Source organism: Eucyclogobius newberryi, unplaced genomic scaffold (assembly GCF_026437365.1).
Source record: "Eucyclogobius newberryi isolate DKJ021-1_F unplaced genomic scaffold, fEucNew1.0.hap1 SCAF_10, whole genome shotgun sequence".
Lineage (NCBI taxonomy): Eukaryota > Metazoa > Chordata > Actinopteri > Gobiiformes > Gobiidae > Eucyclogobius > Eucyclogobius newberryi.
In genome coordinates, this window is record NW_027315724.1 from 26,640,026 (window position 1) to 26,658,649 (window position 18,624).

Genomic DNA, 18,624 nt, shown 5'->3' on the forward strand with positions numbered 1-18,624 from the left:
GGTGAGGAACACGGGAGGAGCTCGGCGTAGAGCTCCTGCTCCTCCACATCGAGAGGAGCCAGCTGAGGTGGCTCGGGTATCTGTTCCCGGTGCCTCCTGGGCGCCTCCCTGGGGAGGGGAAGTGTCTGCGGAGATGAAGTCTGAGAGTCCCTGCTTAGACTGCGGCCCCCGTGACCCGGCCCCGGATAAGCGGAGGAAGATGTATGGATGGATAGTTTGTATGCAGACATTGGACCAATTCACCTCTCTAATATGAACAGATGAGACTTGATGCTGTGTGTGCCCTATAATTTTCTCCTTTTTTTTGTTTAACAATAGTGCACTTGCTATACACTACTAAACCACGTAGTGTTAAGTAAATATGAGCCACCTGTGAGCAAAGCTGTGAAAAACTATGGGTTATACAACGGTAATTTAATTTCTCCAGATATAAAACCTCAATTATTACGTTCTGGTGGGTTTAACCCAACTGTGTAGTAGCCTATAAAGAACACCCAAGTGATTATGGATTAAGGGTGTTTTGTCAACTAGTAACATATTGGATAATTACAAAATATAATCTCAATAATAGGCTATTTGAAATGAGCAGCAATGCCATATGCACGACGCTCTCTCAGGTCTGTGCTAGGACGTGAGAAAGCTTTATTATGTATTATTTGAGCATGGTTTAGGGCAGGCTTTAGGACCCCGCGGTGTAGCGCTGGTCAGCAGTAAATCGGAGGCAGAGCAGAGGCGGAGAGGATGCGGAGGAGAAGGCTGCGGCAGCGACAATGTGCCAGAGAGAGGACGGAGAAAAGTTGATGCGCTGATACATTAAAGGAATTTTGAGCGAAGCTTTTTAAACAGACCCAGAGGAGACGGGGGCAGTGTGACACACGGGTTTACCTGGACAAGTGCAAAAGGCGCACCTGTGTTTATCTCTTCTCTTGACCTCAACCCGTGCGGGATACACGAGCTGTGCGTAAAAAAAGCGCACCCGAAGCTCAATATTCTACAGACCTCCTGGAGGTTGGTGTAAGGCACGTTTGTGAAGTGACAAGGACTCAATGCACTGGAATCATCCTGAACAAACAGCACAAGAGCAGCTGAAATACAGTGGTGAGATACAATCCTCTTCATCTATAAGGGCGAAGCCGTCACTGCGGGCATAAAGGTTTTTTCTATGCTGTGTATGTGGTGCATGTGCATATAGCCTACGGTTTGGGTGGAAAATGTGTGTCTTAAAGGCGTAAGAGTGGAAGGAAAAACGCAAAACAGTGTGTCTTTTATGGTAATATATTACACAATAATTGAGCCATTCCTCTGCAGATTCATCTTTGTTTACAAAAGACAATGTAAGTGTGGGCCCAAACGATTCATAGCTGTGCCTCTACTGTGTGTACACATTGTTCTGTGCAGAAATAATTGGTGAAATGTATAAATATTGAAATATTTTAGCAGGTGGGGCCTTATGCATTTTGTGTTGTTGGTCATGTGCATGTGTTATTCTAAACTTGGTCCATCCAACACAACTGTTTATCAATAATTGTATGAGATTGATAAGCCTTTTGTCCCCAAAGTCAAACAGGCCGCAGCAGAATGTGTCAACAGATTGAAGCAGGTTTTTCAGATTATCTTTGTCTCTCCCATACAGGTCATTGTAATGTCCCTGGGCTCAGGTAAACAAAGGCTGATGTCCATGAATTGTCATTGCAATTCACAATAGGAATTCTCAACTAACAATGGAATCTTATAGGCAGCACACAGAATATTGATGAAAGAACAGACACCACATATATTTTACTCACTTATAAATCAATTGCAAGCTGATGGGTAACAAAGAGCTCCAAATGCTGAGGTAAACAAGATGAAAACATATGGAGTGCCCTATTTGCAGCATCTGTGAACACTGGCTGTGTATTTGTGTGAGCATGTAGGAGGCAGAACTGCACACTTCACATGCTTCATTTGCTTTGTGTGTGATTTGGAGCGTTATGATGCAGGACGTGTGTGTTGTGTTTGTGAACAAGTGTAGTTATGTAAAACATGTGTGTCTCTAGGGTTAGCAGGGGCCATATACCGTGCACTGATTAACAAGACTGCCACACACATTTTGCACACTAGGATTCAAGTCAACTGGCGTGTGCCGTGACTGCTCTAATTTGATGTTAATAGGGTGGCTCTGCCGAAATTCCTCGGAGTGTAATGTGACAGTAACACATTCTTACTGGGAAGGTTGGTGAGCTGGAATGATCCCATCCAGTTATTATCAAGCTGAGCAGAGGAATAGAAGTGAAATGGCAAATTAGCCTCTGCTTCATTTATCCTGCAGCACGCTCTCCACTCCACTGTGAATGTGTTTCCATAGGAACAAGATGTTACTCTGGGCTTCACAAGCTGCTGCGCTATGCACTCCAGTTTGTTGCATATCTTTCCTGCTTCTCTATGAGACTGAGAGCAGGGTACATGAGAAAGCGAATCAATAAGATCATTAAAGGGCCACTTTCGTATTTCGTTTTTTTATTCAGTGCAACATCCCAATGATGCATTTTGATCAATCAAGAAACAAGCCTGCAAGCCTTACAACCCCTGCTCCAGGTCTGCACAATATCTGCAATTGGACCGAAATCACAATTTGAGTAGGTGCAATTATCTAATTGCAAAAACTGTACTCCACTGTACAACAAACAGTTATTGAAAAAATACTGCTGACTCTTTAGTTTTTAGACCTCTGCAAACATGTTCTGAAATTAATAGAATTATTGAATTAGTTTAGTAGTTCAAACTCTTTTCTCAAATGTTAATATTCTTGGCCAGGTTTGAAATTAGCATTTTGAGCAGAATCCTACTTTGTATGCACAAATCTAATAGCCATATATATAATATATAGGTAATTTTTTTTTCTCCATTATACTTACAGAATCGCTTTATCTGCTGAAATATCACAGCAATTATGTACTCAGTTCCCTGTGCTAGTGAAGAAGAGACACCATTACAGTGGCAAAACTGCAGAGTGCACATTAAAATGTGTGTGGAATTCAGCAGCTCCTTTGTGGCAAGGCTGAAAGGCAACATTTCAGTTAATTGCACATTTCTATCTATGGGGGAAGTGGAACGCCATCATTGCACCAGAGGCTTTAGTACAGTGGTTTTGCTGAGTGCTGGGATTTAAAACAGGTAATCTAGTCAAGCACGAAGCAAAAGAAGATGGGATATATCAGAGGGAGGTGAACGGTTATGCTGTTTTTGTATGACACAGCAGCTGACTAAGAAGCAGACAGCAAGCACAGCAAGGCGAGCTCTTGTAAAAGTGTCGGTGATGATTTGCAGCTACACCCTTGCAACTTATCATCCACCTGACTGGATACTTTATGGAAGAGGCAGAATTGGAGGGAGGCTGGTTTATAATACAGCTGACTGAAGACTTTTTATGGGGGATACAGGCCCGAGGAGCAGCTGGGCGGGGTGTAATAAAGCAGAGTGCATATCTACTTGAATGAAGCAAGAGGTGAGCCAACCCTGGTTGTCATTCCAGGACACACCTCACTGAGAACCATTCACCTCATTATGATATCATCCAATTGAGCCCCAGGAGGAAGATCTGCCTGAAAAATCAGTGATTTAACCTTTCATAATTACAAATGTATACACTATGTGTATGTGTTTTAGGGTATAGTGAAGGGATTACATTTAGATATCAAAAACAGGTTTGGCATCACTATGTGGGCTAATCAAAAACATACAGTTTTAAAAAGGTACTGGGGATGAGTAAGACCTTGCTTTGATTTGTTCGGGTCAGGTCTAATGATGTTTACTCTTTCTGGTCAGCATTAAACCTCATTTAACATATAAGGATACATTATCCAACCTTTTGAGTACTCTACAGGAACAACCTATGACAAACACAACATGACGATGTCTGGTTCTTTATAATGATGTTTCTGGAATTACTGTTTACAGGCTACTGCTCCATTAGACTTGTTGGTCAAGCTTTTGTGTGGTTAAAAGCTAATCTTTCATAATGGACTGAATGGACTTTACAATGTAGGGTTTTGATTGGCCAAGCAGTGTTTGAAGGAAAACTATTCCCACTGATACCCAATTACTCCCCATTTTCCTGCAAGGCATGCTGGGAAAACAATGAGTCAGTGCATTGATTGCCAGTCAGTAAAGTGCTGTGCAGCGCACAATAAATACTTATTAATCCTTGTTATTTAAAAAAGTCAAATGTCACTTGACTTTTTGTACGCATAACAGGATCAGATGAATATAATAATATCAACACAGCTATCATTATATTTTGTGGCAGCAATGCTATTGAGAATAATGTTCTGCAGAAATGATCTGATCTCCAATAATCCTCTATTACATCATATAATAGAGACCGACTGCTTTTCATCATCTCTGCCACCTTTATCTCTAAGGTCAGACAGCACATTGTACAATGACAGATTAGACCACTTGCTGCGCAGAAATCTAGATAAAACTTGTTTAATTAAAACTCAATTAAAATTAAGTTACTTGGTCTCCTATCTTGTTCAATTAAATGCTTATAATATGGTATTGGATTTAGTTTTAGAGTAAGAGAACACTTTCTTTAGAATGAAACTGACTCATGAAGAGGTTATTGTATTACGGTACTGTAACTGGTACAAGTTTAAATTGAAATATGTAGTAGATAGCATCACTAAGCCACCTTTGTTCTTTTTTTCCCAAACAGAAATGACTGGTGAGAGCCCTTCACTTGGATTTCTACCCTTATGTAAAATGAAGTGCGGTACTGACCAAGTTCCCATAGGAGCCTAGCAGTGCCCATAGTAACTCAAAGCCATAAATCACAACTGTGGTGCTTCAACTGTCCATTAAATTCCACTGTAGCAACACAGGGACAAGGGTGTTGTTAGGCTGCTGACCCAACTTCATACACCAAAGCATGCTATTTCTGGCACCTCATTGCTCTCAGAGATTAGTTGCCCTCCAATATGACCCCGATCTGTTCATTTGCCACTAGTTTGACTGCTGCCAACAGTTGTGCCTGTCCTGCCTTCAACATCTTGTGAGTCAGTCTTGTCATCATCTCCTGGGGCTTCCGTGTGCACTTTTTCTTAATAGAAGGCCATTGGACTGAGCCATACAACCCTGAAACAAATGGATTATGACATGTGCACAATAAAGACACATTAAACACAAGCTCCCAGTACTATGTATACACATATCGTCAATGAGTGAATGTTGGGACAAGACTATCACTATCACAAAGGCAAAGGATCTTCCTTTTATTACTTGGCACAACTTCCAGGTAAAGGCATGTACTGATTGATTTATAACTTGCTGTTAATGTTTTTGGCATTAACTGAGCAGAATGGAAAAAGTGGATGAGTTGGAGCATCCTCTTCTAGGAGAGGGAACAAATAATAAAAGCATGTCAGGACCCGGGTTTGTCTCTGGGCCCGTGTCCACATATTCCCCTGGTGAACGGTTTAAAGGTGTCTTAGTAAAGTGTGAGGAGGACCAAGTCTACCCTCCACTGGCTTGGAGTAGTTACTGCGGACATCCTCCTGAGATCCAACAGCAACAGGTCTTGGACCCCTGTGCCCTGCCTCGCACCCTGGAATCCTACTACCCTGGTGGGCCTTTGTGGGGGCACACAGACTCACTTCTCAGAAAGGACTATCTGGAGACGACCTTTGTGGACATACGGCCTGGCTCAACACTAGAGAGAAAGCTGATGGCTGAGGCTCAGGACTACCATAGTACCTACAGCCTGGATGATGAGGATGACCTGCTCCCAGACTCAGATGTAAGAAAACTCATTCACAAAAAAAACAAAACATATACGCTAGCTGTTGTATGACATTTGAGGTCCCTATCCCCCTGTTAATAAAGGGGAAACATTAACAAAAAAATCTAACAATTTAACAGCAATAATATGCATACCATGTCTTCTAATTCTAGTGTAGGCCGCAATTATAGAATCCAGTGAACCAGCCACCGTAAAGATTATTATGAGTTTTTGGAAATGTAATGCAAAGTTGATGCTGTGACATTGTGTGTTTGGTACTCACAGGATTCGTCTAGTGTAGGCCACAATTATAGAATTGGCCGCAATTAAAGGATTCGTCTAGTGTAGGCCGCAATTATAGCCGCAATTATAGAATCCAGTGAACCAGCCACCTTAAAGATTATTATGAGTTTTTGGAAATGTAATGCAAAGTTGATGCTGTGACATTGTGTGTTTGGTACTCACAGGATTCATCTATTGAAGACTATACAGACACAGACAGTGAGAGCAACTTCCCTCTAATGATACCACAGGACTACTTGGGTCTGGCCTTCTTCTCTATGCTCTGCTGCTTTTGGCCACTGGGAATTGCTGCCTTCTACTTGTCACAAAAGGTACTATTTATAAAATGTAATTGTTTGGTTATCACATTTTGTACTTCATATTTGTGACAGACCTATTTTAACACACTCGTCACTAGCCTCCTGTAGTAGTCAACGGATAACTTCTGATAGGCTTCTCTGCAGCAAATTAAGAGAATAAAATCCAATTTGCTATTTTGCTCGAATCTAAATGCCAGTAAACGGGAAAGGCTTTTTGACCCGATCAATGGACTTTGTTAAGGTTTAATTAGAGTCATAACAAGATGACCCAAGGTGATAGATTTCCAATATAATCTAGAGCTACTCAGACTCAAGGGGTGAGCGAAAGAAGCAAGACAAATGCACCGTTCTGCGTGCAGGATGTGGTCCAGAAACAGTACAATTCAGTGTTACATACATCTACAATCACCGTTTTGACTTTCTTTCAAAAGTAATTCTCAATCTCTCTGTACCACATATGAACGGTTCTTCATCGGCCTCGAAGAACACTCCTCCTGAGTGAGTCCAGTTCCACTGTCTGACTGAGGGAGTTGGAGCTCTCCTTCACTATGGAACTCCTCCAAAAGGAGGTTTTGTAGTTTTTTTCTGGCTGAGAAGGAGGGTCTAAGGACAGGGGAGCTTGAGACATTTGTCTAAGGGCACGGGATGATGGGACATTGTCTAGTCACTATGAACATTCTTTAATCTGTTTTTCACTGTCGCCTCTCGAGGGAACTGCTGTTGTGGTTTTGGGCGTTACAAAAATACATTTTATTTAATTTAATCTGCGGACCTGATCTGAGAACTCTGATGTTTATCCTACTCCGAGCTGCGTAAGGCCTGCCCTCTGGGAGGGGCTTCCTGATAATAGCCTGTCTTGTTAATCTATTTGTGTCCCAGTACTGGGCCATAACAATCCTATTGTTTTCTGACTTTTTTCTGAGAATCTTCACCTCACTGTCTTCAAACGAGTGGTTTGTGGCTTGATGAATATGCAGAGCACAATCCCCAATTTGCGTGCCTTCTGCGTTGATACAGCCTTTTGTTAAAAGGATGTTTAGTCTCACCTATGTAGCGCTCTTCGCAACTTCCCTCACGTTTCATTTTTTAAGCTAAAAGCCATGCTACAATAAAAGCTTTTTAAACATTTTTTTGTAAATTAACAGAGTGCTATGGTTTTTCTTGTCTTTGGGAATACCTATATGTTTATATATATTTTGCCACAATTTATACCCGAATAGACTGTTTTTTCATGCAACGAATCCCCCGCTCTCCAATTGAGCACATGTTTTAACATGACTGTTTTTTGGACATTTAAGTACCCACGTTGCGCTTCATATTTCTATTTATTTGTAGACATTTTTGTGCTTGGGGTGTAAAACAGGATTCCAATAGTAAAACCCAAGCTTTATCTTTCATTTATAAACCAAATTTTGTAAGTGAGCCTTAAAAGAGAGCTCTGTTTTCATCCGATCAGTATCATCAAATTGCACATATTTTTTCACATATTGTGCAGTTATTAGTAATAATAATAATTATGTTTTTTCTTCTGTTCTTACCTCACTGTCCTATTGCTGTTTTTAGACCAACAAGGCATCAGCTCAGGGGGACTTCCAGGGGGCCACTGCTGCTTCCCGTCAGGCCCTGTGGCTTTCCGTCCTGTCCATCGTGTTTGGGATCATCACGTATACTTGTGCCATCGCTGCCCTCATCTCCTACCTGTCTGGGAAACCACCTTAAATATGAATCATCTGAACTTAAAAAGACACAACTGCAGGTCAATACAAGAATCTCCTAAATCAACATTCATACAGCCTGTAGATGTAAGATAACTACCTTCTTTCCCTATACCATGTCTTGTCATCATTGTGATTTCTCTATCTCAAGTTGGAAAAGTTAAAAATGTACAAAATGAAAGTATTGAGACCAATAGTCAGTAATAGTGTCATTTATGTTTACGGTACATATTTAGTTTTCCATAGTACACATGCAATCCGTCCAAAACCAAAAGATTAATGTAGTCGGATAGAGAAAAAGAAAGAATTACTGCAAGTTTTATTAAATGTTTTGTAAAAAAAAAAAAAAAAAAGAAAGAGCCATACATGTGCTGTTGCCTTTGCTTTTATATTGATTTGAGAGCCTGACTATAATAATTCCAGGTTCAAAAAGCTCTAAGGGTTGCGCCACAACTGCAAGGGTTCACCTTTTAATCTCCAACCCTTTATAATGACTGAAATTGTATTATTTTGATAAGTCTTCTGCTATTAAGCCAAAATCTGTTTTGATCTGTGGTGTGTGGCACTCTGTAAGATGTGTAGGTACATAAATATTATGCCAACACAAGAACTCTGGGGCATTTTCTGCTTTAAAAATAAACACACTCAGAAAAATGTATATAGGGATCTTTGTACGGAGTACTGACAGGTGCAGACAAAGCAAAGTTAAGACTCCAAGTGCAGAAAAGATGTGGAAGAAACTGTCATGAGCTATTCTAATAATAGAAGACACCATCTCTGCAACTTTTGTCCAAGTTTAGCTACAGCGCAGAGATGACTTATTGTTGGAACCTGAAATATAATACTGTGAACTCTGCAGAAAAACACAATGCAGCAGAAGGAGAATGAAAGAGGGATAAGGTTTACATCTCAGTAAAAATATCTATTTTGGTCAGAATGCAAACTGCATGGTGACTTTTGCCAATCAAGCCTATTTCAGGCTTGACATTTGTATCATGTTATGTGGTGTTCAATAACTGCAAAAAAGCAAATGTAAACAAGAAATACTCAACCATATTGGTTTGAGCAAAGTGTGCCATCCATGAAACTGTGAAGAAATGAATCCCCAAGTATTTTAAAGGTTATGGTAAACATTTTCTATTTATATATTGTAAATAGTTTTTTAGGTCCACTACAGAACTGAAATTCTGGATTGGAATTTGTCCATAAAAACAGATTACAGTCAAGTACCACGGGTGAGCACATGGTAACCTCCAACTATATTACAATTACAAAATCCAAGACAATCCTTCACTTTTCTTCAATGGGCTATTTGTTGCTTTTGTCGTAGTTTTAAACATTTTTGTTTTGTACAAAGGCATTTGATGTAAATTGCCTTTGGTTAGACAGTTGACATTGCTTGACAGCTTATGGTCAGACTTGGTTTATTTTGTATAGTCAATTATTGAATGCAGTGAATATATGTGCCAACTGCTGCTAAAGGTTATGTATTACACATGCTGTAAATTATATTATTTACCTTTAGAGTCCATACTTGTAAATTTGTCTGTAAAATAAAGAAATAAATCCTAAGAGTTGAACTTTTTTGGTCAATATATTTAATAGTTATCCAATCTCATATTACCACTCACAAAAGCTCATGCCATGAAAAGACACAGAAACTCATCAACAACTGAAGTAAGGTAACAAAGTGGTTATGAATATTTTATTACAACATGGGAGAAAATGTATAAAAAAGTAATTTATTCATAAGGCTGATTGTTTCTCATAGGGTTTTAGAGTATTTGCGTTGAACCGAGTCTCTGTAGAATTGAAAGATCTTCTCTGAAGCTTTTTGGCACACTGCTATACACTGTTGTAGCTGCAGAGAAAAAAAAAAAAAGCAAAATTCATGAGTTAAGGCTGTGCAATTTAAAAATAATTTTAATGGAGACCGAAATTCAGTCATTTCTAATCGTCAATGATATGATTGGGTATTTTTAATCTGAGACGCCTACAGCCAATCCTCGGTCACCAAAAGCATGTGGTTTGGAGCAGAGTTTAGCCTTTGTAAGAAGACATTTAACAATGTTTTTGTTTCAAATGGCAATTATTGAAAGTCTGTATTGTTTATGTTCAGGAAAATATTATTGAAAGCCATTTTATTTGTTTTTTAATAAGCCAATATAATAATATTTATCAGAAATCAATCAATATGAGAAAAAAAAAGTTGCTTAATTTTATCGCCCAGCCATAAGTTAAGAGACATATATAAGAGCACCAAGAAATATTACATATATTGATTAAAAAAAGTGTTTTTTTTACTTGCCTCATGGACTGAAAATGATCCTCGAGTAGAAGACATCATTACTTTATGGTCGGTGCTGTCAATAGCGAAGGTTAGTATTGCTCTGCATTCCTGTAAAAATAAAAAAAATTCATCAATATTAAGTGTTGCACTTAGATCAAGAACATTTGCCAAAGCAATAATATATGGAAGACAGGAATGAAAAAATGCTTTTGTAAGATATGCAAAACGCACCTTTTCTTGAACAGCAGAGGGATCTGTAATTATTTGACCATCTGAGTTTATGGCACAAGTCACTCCACAGAAGAGACAGCTCATAGGAAAACCTGCATCCATTAAAGCCATGCAGGCAGAATTCAGCAAACAGGAAAGGAGCTGAAAAACAACTTAAGGAAGCGAACACAGCAACTTTCTTTATAAACACCATTTTCCATTAAATCTTAAAAAGGAGACATATTATGTAAAATAAACATTTATGACCTTTTAATTATAATGGTGTTCCCTCATCATTCGTTTCCTCTGAGTTGTATATAGATTGTTTTACACAGTGAGTGTGCAGAAAATTGCTATTTTCACCTACTCCCAATCTCAACCCACTGCTCTGTGCCTACTTAATATTATTAAAAAATTCAGATGACTCCGGACTTACATCTATGGTTAAAAAATGTCACATTAAAAATGTTCAACTATAGAAACAATACATAATTGAAAATCTACGGCTGGTTACTATTATGCCTTATTAGACGAATATTTCGGTTTACAATGAACAACATATAAGATCCATGCATGTTAAATACCTGAAAAAGTAAAATATGTATTATATGGCAAAATGAAAGGATACTGAACCATCGTCATGTACCACCTGAAGAATAAGAGTCAGTGATGACCGAGGATGAAGGAAAGAAAGCAAAGATGCCTCACAAGTTTCTCGCACACACTGCTCTAGTGATCGTTCTCGCACACCTAAAAACAAAAGATAAAATGATAGTGAAATAATATGTGAGACTTTTGAGTTTTATATTCTGATCAAAACTTACTTGGCAGGCCGACTTTGGGTTGAATGAGAACTTCCAGTGTTGCACGGTCATAGATTTCCTTGCTGACTTTGACCTCTGCTGGACCGTACATTCCAGCCAAGACGCTTGTGTCTCCTAATGATACAAGAAAAAACATTAATGAGTTGTTCTAACATATTGTTATAACATTACACCTACCTACTATACAAAATGTTACACTAGTGTAATAAAACGGTAATACCGACCTCTAGTGTTCGTCTTGTATCTGAAGCAATACATCTCATCTAACGTAATTATTTGATCATAAAAGGATGACATCAGACTTTTACATCGTGAATGTGTAGGCTTTTTTGTGCACGAAGTGTAACGTGAACACACTCATATTCAAGTCTGTTCTAATGTAAATATATAAACTCATCCACACTGATCTGTGATAAATTAATTATTGAATAAGTTAGTGGCTGTCAGGCACATGGCCAGACATCCATTTCAATTGAACTATTATGACACATGATCGATGTGAAGGCCATACACTCACGGATCTTTTCACTTCCATGACACTGATGCGTCTTAATTCGCTTGTGATGAGGTTTCTCCCCCACAAATGACATGTTTGTTGATGTACAGACCTTGAATAAATGAAGCCGAGCCGTCTGGCCGCGACAGAAGGTTTTGTTCGCAGCCAAATTCTCTCAAAGAATGTTCTGTAGCGTTGCAAACCTCCATTGCGATATCGTGCGCTGGGTCGGTGGTCTGTTTGTCGCAAGAAAATGACGTCACCTATTTATTTATTTTTATCGTGATTAGTCTTATTATTATTTATATTTAAAACGAGCTTGAAATTGACTTCTTGTGCTTGTGTTATGATTTATATAATTGGGATCATACTGAAATATTGTCTTTTGTCGGTAGTTCTGTAGTGTATTATGTGCATTACTCTGAAATGTGAACCGGATATCCCACTTGGATAAGCCTTGCACTGACAGACTTGATCAACTCAGTCGCAGTTGCGTTTTTTTGTGGATAAGACACAACATTTTTATGCAGACGTGGTGTGCATTGTATATCCGTCCAGCCCTCCGTTCGTTTGTTTTATCGTTTCACTTTACGGTTCTTACCGGTGGCAAACATGAACAAGATGCATAGGCTGTGTTTCCGCGCTGCTCATCTAACTGCACGAACAAAATCATTCAAGCTGCTCCAACGTAGAGCCTTCAGGTTATCTGTGAGTTAAATGTGTTTTGGAACTGCTGAACATCTTGAATTATAGCACTGAAATTATCCAATATGTAGGTATTCGGTGCAATGCTCTGATTAGAGACAAATGTCGGTGTTAAAAGTCTAACTGAAAGAAAAACATTGTCATAGCTTAACAACATTAACAACGAGACCCAATGTCAAGAAAACTGTAACTTTTCAAATGGTGTTTTGTTTTGTTTTGTTGAAATATGCCCTTGCTAGCACCGTGCACAGATACCGCGAGAACTTAGACGAATAACAGAAACATGTCAAGGCATCGCGAGACTTTAAATTACACTGAGCAACAACAACCTTTCGCAAACATTATTCAGGTCTATTTTGTAGCCCATGTAGCATTCAGAAGAAACATATTTTTACAGTTTGTTGTCTTCCAGTTTTGAGTTTTATTTTCGATATGTTTATGCCTGCTTGATTTCTATTGGTTGACCAAAGAGGCGTGAACTTCCTCGTTGTTGTTTCCCAAAGTAGTTCAAGATCATATTGTGAAAAAACAACTAGATACAGTGTGACGGTCAAATTGACACCTGATAGATATCTTTATTATTAAATTAGACTTTAATTCACTGAGATGTACAATCAGTATCAGCGACTGCGAAATAAAATATTTGCAGTTGTGTGATTATCAGCCAAAATTGTTGTACAATAAATTTAGTATGAAACTGAATTCACGTAAGCTCAATTATGGTAGTATATTTTTTTTTTTTATTTAACGCGGGCAATGACAAAGGATGACTAGTTCAGTTTTGTGATTAAAAACAAACAAGGCATTCATACAAGATGCAAGGCAGGACTAGGTGTCTTTTGGACTGGTGACAACATTTAAATTAAATTTTTGACACAAATTAAATGGTTCAAATCACTGGTCATTTCTGCTGTCCATATAAAATGATAAGGTCAATGTAGTCCTGTATTTAATAACCACTAAGTGCGAGGGTTGAGAGCTCTCCTCAACAGCAGTGCCATGGATGTATTACAACGACTTAAGTGGTTATCAAATACAAGACACCTGTTTTTTGTTTTGTTTTACTTTAGCCCATTAAATATCAAATGTTGTTTTCCTGCTTTCATATCTCTGTCTGGGTAACCAAAAGTCGGCTGATTCAACGCTGGAGAAACCACAGTTCCCCGGAGCCTCTGCTGAGTTTGTGGACCACCTCGAGTTCATCGAGCCCAATGTCATCTCGGGGATCCCGATTTACCGAGTGATGGACCGCCAGGGCAACATTATCAACCCCTCCCAAGACCCACAAGTATGTTCATCATTTTTGTCCCAAAAATGACACTCCAATGGCCCTTTTGTCTGACATTTTGATTTTCAGCTTTCAAAGGAGACCGTTTTAAACTTTTATCAGAAGATGACTCTGCTGAACACAATGGATCGCATTCTTTATGAATCTCAGAGACAGGTAATTATTTCTATAGTCTGTATGTTTGTATAATTTTCAGTTGATATTTAACATGACATCTGTTTAGGGTCGCATCTCTTTTTACATGACCAACTATGGGGAAGAGGGCACACACATTGGAAGTGCTGCTGCTCTTGATCCAAGTGACATTGTGTTTGGCCAGTACCGAGAAGCGGGTAAGACTAAAGACATTTTTCCCGGCAAAGGAATGTGCTGTAAAACTTAAAAAAGAAACCTTCTGAATGTGTAACTGAACGCCTCCCCGGAGTATGTAATGTCAAAATGATACTTTAACTTTTTGGCATATTTCTTGTTTTCACTGATTAAGTATTAAGAATAAAGCATTGTCTTCTACAAAACTACGCAGCTAATTGATAGATGTGATCATACAGGAGTGCTGATGTACCGTGGTTTTGCTTTGGACCACTTCATGGCTCAGTGCTACGCCAATGCGGATGACCTGGGTAAAGGTCGTCAGATGCCCGTTCACTATGGTTCCAAAGAGCTAAACTTTGTCACCATCTCTTCACCTCTGGCTACACAGATTCCCCAGGGTGAGTGCTGCCCTCTCATCAGCACCATCTCAATTGTAAATGTTCTAACAAAGTCTTTCATTTTTATAGCGGCCGGAGCAGCTTATGCTGTTAAGAGAGAAAACATGAATCGTGCTGTGATCTGTTACTTTGGAGAGGGAGCAGCTAGTGAAGGAGACGCACATGCTGGTTTTAACTTCTCTGCCACACTTGAGTGCCCTTTGATATTCTTCTGTCGCAACAATGGCTATGCGATTTCCACCCCTACTAATGAACAGTACAGGGGTGATGGAATTGGTAAGATGTTTTTATTTAATTTATTTTATAAATTTAAGTTGAAAATGTATTAGACCAACAATTGCTGAGGCTTCTCTCATTCTCCCAACAGCTGCTCGAGGACCTGGTTATGGCATGTTGTCAATACGAGTGGATGGAAATGACGTCTTTGCTGTATACAATGCAACCAAGGAAGCACGCAGAAGGGCTGTAGCAGAAAACCAACCTTTTCTTATTGAGGCAATGACTTACAGGTTAGTTAAGTTTAAACATCCTTAATGAAAATGTATAACTTATAGTCAGTTAAAAAAAACACCTGTAATAGCAAGTCACAATAAATCTTCTGAACTTGATATAAACAACAATGTATTTTTTACTCTGTAGAATTGGTCACCACAGTACAAGTGATGACAGCTCAGCTTATCGTTCAGTGGATGAGGTGAACTATTGGGACAAACAGGACCATCCCATCTCTCGACTCAGACACTACATGACGACTCGGGGCTGGTGGAGTGAAGATGATGAAAGGAGCTGGCGGAAACAGTCCCGCAAGACTGTGATGGAGGCTTTCGAGAAGGCAGAGAAGCGTTTGAAGCCAAACCCAGATCTGCTTTTCAGTGATGTGTATGATGAGATTACGCCACAGCTGGAAAAGCAGAGGAAGGCTCTATGGAGGCATGTTGACCAGTACAAGGAGCATTACCCTGTTGATCTATTTGAAAAATAACTGACAAGTGATTCTATTAACATAATATCCACTAGCTGACTGTGACCTGGTTAAAGAATTGCACAAAATTGAGTTGTAGACAGATTTGATATGAAATGTATTCTTCCTTTTATTAACAAAATATGTGAGCATTCACAACTGTTACAATTGTACTTCGTAAGAGTTGTTTTGGTGCCTTATTTTCATTCACTGTAAACAGAAGAAGGCAGACATCACTTGTATGATGACGGTGTGGTAAACCTCTAGTTTAAATATTTGAATCATGTACTGGTCAGGTGTTAAGTTTATTTTTGTGCATCACTTTCATAGTGTCTTTGTTCTGTCTTTTAGTTATTTTATACAGTATATATATAACTTTTCATATATATATAAAAAGGTGCTATATATATATATATAGCACCTTTTTATGGTAGTGTATACTGTTACAATAAACTGTACAATGTTTTTGTTTATTACATGTTTGTTTTTGTGGGGGGAAAAAAATCAATAAAAATAAAATTAACATGGTAATTGGCCTTTTTAAATTGCATTTTTATATTTTATCTACCATCTGGGGAGAAAAAAACATTATGGAACAGACATTCACTAAAGGAAAAAAATCTATTTAACATGTCAGAATTGGGCTATGAATTCCTTTCCACAGTTTCTTTAATTCTGTGGGGGAGCGCTTGTGAATTAGTATGAGACCTTTATGCACACACAAGTTCTCGCGGTCCTGTTCACTGACATCAAATGTGTGAAAACCAGAATGTGCCACAGGAGCTATCCCCAAGGCATTTAAACACATCCCAATATACACATCATCAATTGGGTAGAATGGAATAACGTGTGAAATTGAATGAAGTCTTTGCAGTAACGATCCAGAAATCAGAAAGCCACCTCCTCCAATATAAGGAGGGTATGGGCCATCGTAGAAACTCAGAGGAATATAGTATTTGCTTTTAGTGTCCCTGAGTGGAGCAGCTGTGCTTATAAGATGACCCACAAAGAGCTGGGCAGATTTTGAAGGCTCAAGTGACTGCAGGTAGCTTAGTAACGCTGGTGTGTTCACAAAAACATCATCATCCCCACTAAATATAAAAGACACCTGTGGACAATACTTCAATGTCCAGTGGAGAAATGCATCCATTTTGAGCGTTAAGTTCAGGAGGGTCTCTTTAAAGTCCCATTGAAGGATGTCCTTGAAGGTTTTAGCTTCAAATGACATCAAGGCACTAAGATCGGGCTCATTTGTTGATGGGTTGCCCAATAGAAATAGGGTGCGCACTCGCAAACCATTCTGAAACACTCCCTCTCTTCCCCAGGTCTCGCGCACAGACTGTCTCTGCTCAAAATTTCCAGGTCTCGACTTGACTGCAAAAAATATGAAGGGTGGCCCACCTTCACTGCTCAGACATTTGTACGGCTGGTTTACCAGGAGAGGAGGAGACTTACAATTCATTGTCATTAGAAACTCCTGAAACATGGAAGGGTATGAAGTGAAGTCATGAATATTGGTTTTCAGGAGTTCTTGGTCGACATCCCTACAGTGAGACCACAGTTGATGATGCTCCAAGTTTTTTTTATCCACCCGTCCTAGAGCAGAGTAAAGCAGTCGATTCCAGTAGGCTTGGTTTTGAGGGATGGCTTTTCTCAGACCACTTGAAATAGTGAGCGCCTTAGTATTTCGCGCCTGCTTGGACAATGGTGAAAGGGTTGCATTAGGTTTTACTGCTACTTGAATGATCTTCCTGACATCTTTCTGTTCTAGTTTGTGACTATGGGTCTTCTCTAGGTGTAAGCTTGAGAGGAAGACGAGGAACAATGTAGTCAGTAAAATCATAGCAATTAAGCTTTGAAACCCCCTCATTAGTTCTGAACAAGTTATGCTACCTAGTGCTTTGTTTGTCAAAGGTGGTTCATATTTCATGGAGAAAGTCTTGGAAACCAGCAGTGGAGAGGTTTGACTGGCTTGCAGTCCACCACTGTGAAATAAAGAAAACACATTTTGATCACACACTGATGCATTTGCAGACTTCCACAGCATATCACTTTAATTTCTAAAACAAAACATTAACCTTACATAGGATAGTCCGCAGTAATGGGAATGGCGAAGTGCTCTTACATTCACCGAGTAGTTAAGGTAAATGGCCAGGGGACAAAGTAGTTAAGGGTGCGTGTCTCCAGAGCATAATTAAGACTAAACCAGCCGGCTATGTTCAAATAACAGAGCAAACCCTCAAGGGGAAATAAACAGTGACAATAATAGATTTAAAATTATTTAAGTTTTCACAAAGTGACCACCACTTAACTTAGGAAAAACAAAACAAATTCAGGTCTGAATGTTTCACACGAGACGACGTCTTCAGGAGCAGGTGCTTTAATTAGCCCATTGCTACAGATTGGACTTATAGGCAAAAACACATTAGTTTTTATACTATCATTGTATTAACCCTAATTTGTGGAAAAAATACTTACAAAAAGAGACAAATGGGACCCCAGGTAAAAGAAGAAACTCCTCGATCATCCGCACAGTGAGGCGCACACAGCAGCTCTGCCACGCGCGGGGCGGAGAGAGGAACAGGTGAAGTCAAGCCACGCCCAACAGACACATTGAATTATTTAGGAAGTCGTTTTTATTCAAAATTCACATGACTGATAAGCCTTATAGAAATCTAAGAAGGCATTAAACAGACAAAGACCATCTAAGGCCCAAAGTCACTGGGATAGGCTGCAGTTACCCGAGACCCTGACAGGAACAAGCAGTAGAAAAACCGAACAAAAAGTGAATACAGAAGGAAATTTGCAGTGTTTGGATCAGATAGGTGCTTGATGGGATTTTGCATTTTCACCATGCACAGGCTTTAACAAATCGAGCCTGCCTTAAGACTAAACAACAATGAGACAATAATGTAGAATAGAGCATTATACTATACAAATATATACTAGAGGAACATTTTTTTGTTTTTCACTCAAATCATGCACTAACGTTTCAAAAATTAAAAGTTCAAGTTAAAGCTGTGTGCACTTTTTCATCAAATCTAGCTGTGCACATCCTGAGA

General features: G+C 39.2%; 4 protein-coding genes across 4 annotated transcripts; 2 read left to right on the top strand and 2 right to left on the bottom strand.

Moving 5' to 3' along the window:
- The first annotated feature begins 696 nt into the window (after positions 1 to 696).
- Positions 697 to 9,650, top strand: tmem91 (transmembrane protein 91). Its single transcript, XM_072452902.1, has 4 exons — positions 697 to 1,098; positions 4,700 to 5,779; positions 6,229 to 6,375; positions 7,927 to 9,650. Exons 2-4 carry the CDS (start codon positions 5,342 to 5,344, stop codon positions 8,080 to 8,082), a joined length of 741 nt encoding a protein of 246 aa, XP_072309003.1. The 5' UTR covers positions 697 to 1,098; positions 4,700 to 5,341; the 3' UTR covers positions 8,083 to 9,650.
- Positions 9,651 to 9,756: 106 nt separating this feature from the next.
- exosc5 (exosome component 5) lies at positions 9,757 to 12,140 on the bottom strand. Its single transcript, XM_072452911.1, has 6 exons — positions 12,011 to 12,140; positions 11,403 to 11,516; positions 11,207 to 11,328; positions 10,600 to 10,740; positions 10,387 to 10,476; positions 9,757 to 9,939 (listed from the first exon to the last, which is right to left on the bottom strand). Exons 1-6 carry the CDS (start codon positions 12,105 to 12,107, stop codon positions 9,844 to 9,846), a joined length of 660 nt encoding a protein of 219 aa, XP_072309012.1. The 5' UTR covers positions 12,108 to 12,140; the 3' UTR covers positions 9,757 to 9,843.
- Positions 12,141 to 12,336: 196 nt separating this feature from the next.
- On the top strand, positions 12,337 to 15,667 carry bckdha (branched chain keto acid dehydrogenase E1 subunit alpha). The gene is made up of 8 exons (XM_072452919.1): positions 12,337 to 12,606; positions 13,733 to 13,891; positions 13,961 to 14,047; positions 14,115 to 14,223; positions 14,440 to 14,601; positions 14,671 to 14,877; positions 14,969 to 15,110; positions 15,241 to 15,667. The coding sequence occupies exons 1-8, from the start codon at positions 12,511 to 12,513 to the stop codon at positions 15,581 to 15,583; spliced, it is 1,305 nt and encodes a 434-aa protein (XP_072309020.1). The 5' UTR covers positions 12,337 to 12,510; the 3' UTR covers positions 15,584 to 15,667.
- Positions 15,668 to 16,181: 514 nt separating this feature from the next.
- On the bottom strand, positions 16,182 to 17,490 carry b3gnt2l (UDP-GlcNAc:betaGal beta-1,3-N-acetylglucosaminyltransferase 2, like). Its single transcript, XM_072458569.1, has one exon. The coding sequence runs from the start codon at positions 17,430 to 17,432 to the stop codon at positions 16,188 to 16,190; it is 1,245 nt and encodes a 414-aa protein (XP_072314670.1). The 5' UTR covers positions 17,433 to 17,490; the 3' UTR covers positions 16,182 to 16,187.
- Positions 17,491 to 18,624: the final 1,134 nt, after the last annotated feature.

Bases quoted from the DNA above. Each gene is read 5' to 3' on its own strand.
- b3gnt2l (XM_072458569.1), bottom strand. From the start codon at position 17,432: ATGAGGGGGTTTCAAAGCTTAATTGCTATGATTTTACTGACTACATTG.
- exosc5 (XM_072452911.1), bottom strand. From the start codon at position 12,107: ATGGAGGTTTGCAACGCTACAGAACATTCTTTGAGAGAATTTGGCTGC. The intron at 11,517-12,010 runs GTCTGTACATCA...TTGTATCATTAG, and splicing joins CTCGGCTTCATTTATTCAAG to GAGACACAAGCGTCTTGGCT. The intron at 11,329-11,402 runs GTAAGTTTTGAT...TTTTGTTTTTAG, and splicing joins ACCCAAAGTCGGCCTGCCAA to GTGTGCGAGAACGATCACTA.
- tmem91 (XM_072452902.1), top strand. From the start codon at position 5,342: ATGGAAAAAGTGGATGAGTTGGAGCATCCTCTTCTAGGAGAGGGAACA. The intron at 5,780-6,228 runs GTAAGAAAACTC...TGGTACTCACAG, and splicing joins ACCTGCTCCCAGACTCAGAT to GATTCATCTATTGAAGACTA. The intron at 6,376-7,926 runs GTACTATTTATA...TGCTGTTTTTAG, and splicing joins CCTTCTACTTGTCACAAAAG to ACCAACAAGGCATCAGCTCA.
- bckdha (XM_072452919.1), top strand. From the start codon at position 12,511: ATGAACAAGATGCATAGGCTGTGTTTCCGCGCTGCTCATCTAACTGCA. The intron at 14,224-14,439 runs GTAAGACTAAAG...GTGATCATACAG, and splicing joins TGGCCAGTACCGAGAAGCGG to GAGTGCTGATGTACCGTGGT. The intron at 14,602-14,670 runs GTGAGTGCTGCC...TCATTTTTATAG, and splicing joins GGCTACACAGATTCCCCAGG to CGGCCGGAGCAGCTTATGCT.